The 9,580-nt window shown below is 42.6% G+C and overlaps 1 protein-coding gene across 1 annotated transcript in view; it reads right to left on the bottom strand.

Moving 5' to 3' along the window:
• The window catches only part of LOC137542003 (lysosomal alpha-glucosidase-like), an 84,018-nt gene that overhangs the window by 13,505 nt on the left and 60,933 nt on the right, over window positions 1–9,580 (bottom strand). The window contains exons 12-16 of the mRNA XM_068263594.1: window positions 6,332–6,449; window positions 4,880–5,013; window positions 4,639–4,790; window positions 1,910–2,058; window positions 1,689–1,830 (exon numbers count right to left, since the gene is read on the bottom strand). Coding sequence (XP_068119695.1) covers window positions 1,689–1,830; window positions 1,910–2,058; window positions 4,639–4,790; window positions 4,880–5,013; window positions 6,332–6,449 — 695 coding nt within the window. The remainder of the gene's footprint in view (window positions 1–1,688; window positions 1,831–1,909; window positions 2,059–4,638; window positions 4,791–4,879; window positions 5,014–6,331; window positions 6,450–9,580) is intronic.

Below are 9,580 nucleotides of genomic sequence, written 5' to 3'. Positions count from 1 at the left end.
TTTCACTTCCTTTACTAGAAACTCCACACAACAACATTTTCAAATTGCTACTATTATTTGAAGAGAAATTCCAGGCAGGAAACTATTTTAATGCCAGCCAGACCAGAATATTTTACTGCACAGGACAGGAACCATTGTTCTGACCTTTAAAAAAAAAAAAACAACTTTACAGAGCTTAACATACATAGGGAAGTTCTACACACCTTAATTGATAACCATTTTTCTTTTCTTCAGTACAGGTTCACTTTAAAGGAGACTATTAAAATCCATCTTCACTTACCTGGGGCTTCCTTCCAGCGCCTAGAAGTCACGTGTGTACCTCACCACAGTTCCGGTCTTCTCCCGGGTCCCGCTGGCAGCCTCTGAAGTATCAAATGTGCAGAAGACACCGATCTATTGGGGGTCAGCAATACTTCAAAGGCTGCCAGCAGGACTTGAGAGAAGACCAGAGCTGTGGTGATGGACACGTGACTTCTAGGAGCTGGAAGAAGCCCCAGGTAAGTAAAACTGTATTTTATTAATCTCCTCGGATATCCTTTAAAGTGAACCTGTACAGAAGAAAAGAATTAAAAATTGTTACCTCACCAATTAACCATTTCTGCCACCCGGACGTGAAGCTCACGTCCGGGCGGCTGCGGTGCCGCGCTCCCATGCCCCCGGTAGCCCTGGGATCAGTGAACGGGAACATGGTTCCCGATCACCGATCGTGTCCCCAGCAGAAAAACCGAAGCGCTCTTACTAGAGGCTTCAGTCTTTCTGCACATACAATTTTCTGCGTCCCCCTTGTGCTTCCGCTTAGCGAGAAGCACAAGGAGAGAAAAAACTTAAGTTGGCCATCTTGTGGCCAAATAGTAAAACTACAGCAACATTTTTTTACATTGCAATTTACACATATAATAACATTAAAAAATGAACTGTATTTACCACACCAAAATATGACCCAAATAAAATTTTTAATGGAAAAAAAAAATTAAAATAGACGACAGAAATAGTTACTTAAGCGTCTGAACTTTTTAAATATACATTTGAAGGAGGTATACTACGAACATTTTTTAAAATTATAAGCTTGTAAATAGTGATGGATGCAAAATGGAAAAAATGCACCTTTATTTCCAAATAAAATATTGGCGCCATACATCGTGATAGGGACAACATTTAAATGTTGTCATAACCGAGAAACGAGCAAATAAAATACATAGGTTTTAATTATGGTAGCATGGGTTATTTTAAAGCTATAATGGCCGAGAACTGAGAAATAATGAATTTTTTTCAATTTTTTTCTTATTGATCCTGTTAAAATGCATTTATAAAAAAATAATTCTTAGTAAAATGTACCACCCAAAGAAAGCCTAATTAGTGGTGGAAAAAACAAGATATAGATCAATAAATTGTGATAAGTAGTGATAGTTATTAGCGAATGAATGGGAGGTGAAAATTGTTCTGATGCATAAGGTAAAAAATCCCCGCGGGCTGAAATGGTTAAGGAAGTTTGAAAAACTATAGAGAGCTTTAGCATACATATTGTATGATAGCTGATAATTGGAGAAGTCTTCATTTTTTCCCCCTCAAAGACTGAAAATTTATTGGAATGGGGGACTAAAGTTGCAAGAATTAAAACTTTCCATGTTTAGAGCCCCATTTCAGGTTTGTGTCTCCCAGTGTTAAGAAATAAAGTAAAAGCGACTCACCGTTTCAAGAGCATACCACGTCCCAGAGGGGAAATAGCCATTTACTTCAGTTTTTCCTTGCTCAAGGACAGGTGTAATCAGCAAGGCCTCCCCCCAGAGAAGCTGCCGGTCAATAGTCCATGTGTTTGGATCACTGGGAAACCTATAAAGGGAAATATATTATCTAGCATGTATGTACAAAGAACTATAGCAACACTAAAGACTTCAAAATAAATACTTACTCTAAGAAGAGAGTCCGAGCAACAGTCTCCCCCGAACTGTGCGCTTTATGAAACAATGTATACAGGTAGGGAAGGAGAGAATAGCGGATTTTCAGAGCTCTTCTTATGGCATTTTGAGCATCCTTGCCGAACACGTATGGCTCCTGTGACTGAAAGGGCAGAAAAAAAAATACATATTAATTTTGCACAGCGAGAAAAGTGACCTCTGACACAGATAAGATGAAAAGGGATGGATAGAGGATCTTGAGGGCCCTTTCCCACTAGCTAACGCATGTATAAACCCAATTTCATGCAAGCATTACTACACACAACATGACAGGAAGTTGTGCTTTGACGTGTATCAGCAGCGCCAGTGCTAATTCACCCAATGGGAAATCACATGCATCGTGTAATTAAATGTTACCAGAGCCATTACAATGTAACACTTTAACTAATGTGAACGGTAACATGAGTCATTAGACATTTACTTGAGTCATTAGACATTTACTTGTCGCAACCTACGTGTGGTCCGTCAGAAAGGAATGCACAGCACCTAGTGGGAAAAGAGCCTGAGTGATTACGGCCCAGTTCACATTTGCCTTAAAAGCAGAAGGTTTAGCAGACCAGAACAGATGCAAACAATCCATTGTTAACTAATGGATCTATTCACATTGGTCCATTTGGCACGTTCCACTGAACGCACTGCAAGTTTGGATCTGCAGCGATTTTTCCGGACCAACGGATGCATTGCGTTGACCTCACAATAACTGACAGAGGGTCACGGACAGAAAACTGAGCCTTTTCAAAAACTGATCAGTGCCACGGATCAGTTTTTACTTTGATCAGTTTTCCATCCATGCCAGTGTGAATCGAACCTAATTCAACAATCTTCCCCATATCGCACAGGTCCTGCATAATGTTATGTTAGCCATTAGGTCGCAGCACAAAGAACAAGTAGTAGGGATAGGCAATGAGATGTAAATAATTCAGAGTTGATGCAAATTTTCATTCCAATTTTTGCAGCACATTGACGTTGTGGCAGGGGTGCCACCAGAATATAGGCGAGCCGCACAGTGTGGGGCCTCACTCTGCTGCTGGTGGCAGGCGTGCAGGTGGGGTACCAGGCAGAGCGGCAGGAGGGTGGACATAGCGGCAGGGGAGCGGGCAGAGAGAAGTTTCCACTTACCTGCCTCGATCCTGCACACAGCTTCTATCTACTTCCTGTCCCGACGTCTGTTGCTATGGTAACAGCACCCCCTTTGATGATGTAACTGCATGTTATTACAGGGGGCGCTCTTACCAATGCGACGGATCCCCGGAGAGGATGACGATACAAGCTGCATGCAGTATGGAGGCAGGCAAGCGGAAACTTCTCTTTGCCCACTCCCTCGCCGCTATGTCCACCCTCCTGCCTATACTGGGGGCTTCTACCTATCTAATCTATACTGAGGGGTACCTACCTACCTATCTTACCTATACTGGGTGCAACTATGCTGGCTACCTATACTGGGGGCACCTACCTATGTAACCTATACTGGGGGCAACTATATGGGCTACCTATACTGGTGGGAACCTATAGCTGGCTACCTATACCTGTCTCCACGTTGGAAGCGCATCTATGCCCTTACCCTGGGTGCAATTTAGCCAAGAAATTGCTAGTATTTGGCTCCAACCATATCATGTTTTGGCCACACCTATTTTTTGCCATTGTTTGGAGGTATTGCTATCCATTTTCCCCCTTCTTTCATGGATGGGGGCCTCAACTTATGGACTACCTTTAAGGCCAAGCTTTTCCCCCCCCCCCCAATCAGCTGTCATAGGCTTAGGCGCTTCCCAGTGCAGAAATGTACATTCACCACAAAAAGTGTCTTGTACAATGGCTGCAAAATGCACTGAGGAAGGTAAAATTCAGTACTAGGAGACTCCTGATTATTTAATTTATTTATTATTGTATTTATAAAGCACCAACATATTACGCAGTGCTGGTTTTAGTGGTTTAGTGGCAGAAATACTAAATTTCGGCGCCCGTTAGCATCAATGGACGGCAGGGACTTGCAGAAATGCACATTGCGGTACTGCATAGGTGTAGAGTAGTGCTAAATGCACCGGTGACACATGGTACAGGCCCTCGTGGTGGGAGGGGTCTGCAGCACTAGGACAATTTCCAATAGATTGCATGCTGAAATCTATGACCATTTAGCTCATATAAACAAATAAAATATGCTCTGATGTGCAGAGCAGACAGACGCGGAGCGGCCCTGAGCAGACATACGCGGAGCGGCCCTGAGCAGACATACGCGGAGTGGCCCTGAGCAGACAGCAGATTCCATGTGTTCACTCTGCACATTGCAAAGCATTTTCTTATTTACAAAGATAATATTCATATAAAAGTATTAACTAACCTTGGACATAAAAAAAATAAACCAGGAAATGGAACACCCCAACCCCCCTGTAATATGCATGCAACTTGCACACAGCGATAAAAACCTCACAACAATAAAACCAGAAAAAGGTTTATACCCCAACCCACTAGAATAACTACACTATGTCCCTGTTTGGAGATTTAGAACACTTTCTCTATTGAAAGATTGGGCTGATAATTCATCCAGGCAGCAATAAAAACCCCAAACAGGTTAATAAAATAATTAACAACTATACTAATATTAATCCCTTTTCATGCTGTTGAAATTGTCTCAAAGTTCCAGAAGAAAAAAAATTGTATTGTAAATAAGCCACTGATATTTCCTTACCTTAGAATCGAGATTGTTGTGATTTCGCATGAATGGATAGAAAGCGCCGAGCTGACTCCATCGCACACAAAGCTCCTCCGTAGTGTTCCCAGAAAATCCGCAAATGTCCACCCCAACCATAGGAACGCCATACATGCCGAACAGCAATACGGCTGCAACAAAGACAACCGAACAGCTGTCAATTTCTATTGAATGGAAAAGTCATTCATTCTAATGTTATTTGATGCCAAACCTAAGTTACCTGGTACAGAGTAGTATAGTTGCTCCCAGGAGCTGATGACATCCCCGGTCCAGTGACCGGCGTAGTGGCCATGACTGGGAAATGTGGAGCGAGAGATGATAAAAGGCCGTTTCCCACGGATTTTCACCAAAGCACTAGAAACGTTAATTATAAATTGCAATTAGAATACAGACTTAAATCAAACTCAGTTTGTAATAGCAAAGACCACCTAGGGGAAAAAACACACATACGTCTTTAGGCTGTTGTGAAAAAAGCAGAAAAGTGAAGTTGCTTTCAAAAGGACTAGTTTTCATTGTCCATAAATCAAAAAAATGTATTAAGTGCATGTAAACAAAAATATCCCTAAATAAATCTTTTGTGTGATCACCTTTTACCTTCAAAAACTGAACCACATAAAATGCTTCCCTGATGTCATTTGCATGGAGGAGTTTCTGCTTGCTTGGTTCTTGGCCAAGGTGGCCCCCAAGTGGTTAATCCAAGTAACACAGAGTTTGGCCCATGTGGCCGTGCTCGTGCTCCACCCCCTCCCGCCTTCTTTCCCTGCCTACTGTTAATGAGCTCTTGCTCTGCCCTCTTTGTACAGAGTTATTGAGCATGGCCACACTCTATCAAGGTGCTTGGTTCTTAGCCAAGATGAACGGTTGTGGGCATCACTACTGAGGATCTAGCCTGTGTACAGCTCACCTTGTCTACCTGCTGGGGCTTACATTGGAAAATGTAAATGGTAATTTCTTAGGAGGCAGCAACCTATCCCGTACTGTATATTAACAAAATGGTGATAAACCCAGAGTGAGGATAGCGTCGCTAACCTATCCTCACTCTGAGCAGCACCAGGGAAGTCACAATCCAACAATGCAATTTCTTTTAAAAACGGGTGGGGGGAGGTGGGGTTATATAAAGTACCAAGCCAATCTCCCCAAAGGTGGGCACATGGCAACAGCAGGCACCAAGAAATATAGCTAAACAAATGCTACTGTCTGCCGAAGCTATCGCGGACATTAACAAGTACATTTTTATGTAAAAATGTACGTCTTAATGTCCGCGATAGCCTCCTGCACCAACAGGAATGCGTACAAAGGTACGCATGGCGGCTTGGAGCAGCAGTGAGTAACTACGAGGGCGCAGGATGGCTGCAGGGGACTGGTAGAAGCCCCAGGTAAGTGAAACTTTTGGGGGGGGGGGGGGGGGGGTGTAGGTTTCCTTTAAGCAAAACATAAATGTAAGGTTCTCCTTTTTGATGATGTCTGTTTGGTTGCAGTTTATTGGCTGTGCTAAAGATTGCAGCTCGATATTCCATAGATGTGGCCATTTTATTGAATACTTTGTTGTAGCAATGGGTACTCTGCTTTTATATGAAGGCAGTGCATTTGCTTATACATGATTTCCTGCAAACAATTTCACACCCAGCACTGAATATCGTCATTTCTTCCCATATTCCCCCTGCCTACTTACTGATGTGATGCTATTGCCTCAGAGAGACCATACAGGTTATGAAGGTTGTAGTGAGATGAGAGATGCTGCTGGCTGGATGTGCAGATGGTGGCATGCTGTAAGGTACCACCTCTTACACCTGCAAAGGCAAAAATCACACCATTAGGAATCATGCTGCCTTACTTTTAGGGCAAAAAAACAAAACACAGCTGTCAGTTCATCTCCACTTTAAAGGAAATTGAGGTGAGAGGGATATGGAGGATGCCATATTTATTTCCATTTAAACAAGACCAGTTGCCTCGTGTCCTGCTAAACTTAAATGCATCGGTAGTGTCTGAATCGCACACCTGAAACAAACATGCAGCAAAAAGCCAGTCAAACATCTGATCTGCATGCTTGTTTGGGATCATTGGCTATCATTCATAAAACAGCTGTCGGTAAGGAGAATCAATGTGGGAAAACACCGCTGCCGGTATTTTAGACTTCTGGATGGGCATTCATAGAAAAGGATACAGTTGCGATAGGAGTGCGGAGATTTCCCGAACTAGGCTGGCGGTAGGCAGGCGGAAACAGGAGAAGCTGCGGAGTTGATACATTTCTCCGTGTTCCGCTCTGCTGCAGCTGCCTGGGAGGTCTGTGTGTCTCCATTCACTTAATTGTTATCGCCACATCAGAGGGAGCGGAACTTCCCGACCTCACACCGCTTGCGGTATTCTTTATGAACTGACAGTTTGTTAAATTTTTTATGATAATCACCGCACAAGGCGGTGATTTATCGTTCTGCTCGGAAATGTCAGCTTCGCATGCGGAAAGAGCCTTTATGAATGGAGACTTTGCTAAGAGGTCGGTAAAGTGAGCTGTTTTCAGCATTTCCGCATGCGGAAATGCTTTATGAATGATAGCCATTGTCTATAAAAGTATTAGAGGCAGAGCATTAGCAAGACTGCCAGGCAATTTGCATGGCTTAAAAGGAAATAAATATGGCAACCTCCGTATTACATCTCACTTCACTTACTTGTCCATGAATGGGAACCTGAAGTGAGATTCATATGAAGGCTGCCATTTTTACCCTTTTAAAAACAATACCGGTTGCTTGGCAGGCTTGATGTTCTTTGGCTGCAGTAGTGTCTGAAAAACACACCTTAAACAAGCATGTGGCTAATCCAGTCAGACTTCAGTCACTGCACCTGATCTGCTGCATGCTTGTTCAGGGTCTATAGCTGAAAGTATTAGAGGCAGAGGATCAGCAGGACAACCAGGCAATTTGCATTGCTTAAAAAGAAATCTATAGATCAGCATCCATATCCCTCTCACTTAGGCCACTTTTACATTTGGCACGGTACGTCACAACAGCTGCAGAAGTAGTGGTAACTATGGGGCTACTACCACATTGAACATGGTGCGTCACAGTGTGGTGCAAGCATGTGTACGCTACCTGAGGTGACCATGGGGTGGCTTTAAAAAGTGTAAACACAGTTTGACGATGGATAAAGGGGAAAGAGGCACCCAGAGAAGGTAAAATGCTTTAAAAACAAAATGAAAAAAGTGAGGTGGCTTACCTCAATGAAGACAAATTCACGTATTGATAGAATTTTATTGCACTGGCAACGTGTTTCAAGGGTGCATACCCACTTCCTCAGGCCAAATAGCAGTACCCAATAGTGCTTGTAGCCACAAATAAGGCGCCTCACAGTTTGACAATACATGGCTTCAGCCAACCAATAACCATGGGTGAAAGAAAAGTTTGCGTTATTCATGTTCTATGAAAAATGGTTAAGAAATCATAAATTCTGCCAGGGTATGTAAACCTATGGGCACAACTGCCAGACACCCGGAGCGTGATATTTCCGAGTTGACTGAGCACACGAGTAGAAAGATGCACCTGAACTACATATTGCAAGGCCATGGAGGTCTCCCTTGTCACCTCAACTTGACAATTGAGTTGGGCCCATACATTAGATTGTGCACCTGGAGGAACTCATGGCCTTAGCCAGGGATGTCAATCCGGTCCTACGAGGGCCGAGATCCTCACGCATTTTTGACACCACTCAAATTAATTGAGGAGTCTGAATCAGGAAAGGTGTGGTCCATCAGGTAGAACACATTCCTCTCTTTCTCAGTCCATCCTAAACACTGGCATGGATCTGGCTCTCCAGTCCTGGAGTTGAACACCTGTGGCCTTAGCCAATGTGGGGAATACAGAAGCATTTATAAGTTCCTGGGCTGGGATTTATATAGGGAATCTGCTGAATTTAGGGCCCTGTATTTGGGTAGCCACTCCCATGTAGTCAATTGAGTTGAGGGCTTATCAGCCAACAAACATTTCACTATGAAGTTTACCCATATTATTCCTGCAATCACTAGATGGCTAACCTTGGACTATGTATTGAGGCAAGCTTTTCCTCTTCATGCATACCAGGTTACATGTCATGGGAATATCTATGCGAGGATCAGTACAATTCTTAGTATCCCGATCCTACACATTATAGTTACTACTGTTGATTACCCTACAGTTTTTTTTCTTGATTAGCTATTCTTCAAGTTCAAACATGTTAATAAGCAAATGTGGTGGATCTGACACATTGTGATCAGTATTGGTACTTGTCTGTATTGTTTGTCATTTTACCTTCCAATCAATAAGATTTAAATAAGAAAGACACAACTTGCGAGTGTTTTTAGAAGAAATGTTCTGAGTGTGTCCGAGAGAAATGTGAGTGTGTTGTCCACCATTGAGTGCGCTGCTGTCATGGGTGCAAGCAAACAGATTTTAAAACATCAGCTATGTATGAAAACCATACCTGGCACAACACTTATATGATGTAAAGATCATTTTTTAAAGCCAAATTACAAACTGGTTTGTGTAAAATTGTCCTCCCTGAGTCACCTCCCATTGGGGCTGGTGCCGAAAATGTATCTATACTTCCTGGTTTTTCCCCTTATCTCTAATATAAGTAAAGTGTGGTGGTAACATCAGATCTATCCTAACCAATGCTAGAAGCATTTTAAATAAAATTGAGAAATAAAGACTGATATTGTAGGAATCGGGGTCCTTTTACACTATATACTGTAAGTTGCTCTCATAAGTTATAACTGAAAGGATAACTGATTTTCAAAGTAATGCCCGTGTTTTCCTATGTCACAGTTCACAAAAACAAATCAATCTGAGATTTTGTGGAATCAATTCCCAGCAGATGAATCTGCAAGGAATCAAATGAGAAACCCTAAGCTAGCTAACGGGTAGATTTATTTTAGGTAACCCTCCAGGACAGG

Source organism: Hyperolius riggenbachi, chromosome 12 (genome assembly GCF_040937935.1).
Source record: "Hyperolius riggenbachi isolate aHypRig1 chromosome 12, aHypRig1.pri, whole genome shotgun sequence".
Classification (NCBI taxonomy): domain Eukaryota; kingdom Metazoa; phylum Chordata; class Amphibia; order Anura; family Hyperoliidae; genus Hyperolius; species Hyperolius riggenbachi.
This window is presented reverse-complemented; position numbering and strand designations above follow the sequence as displayed.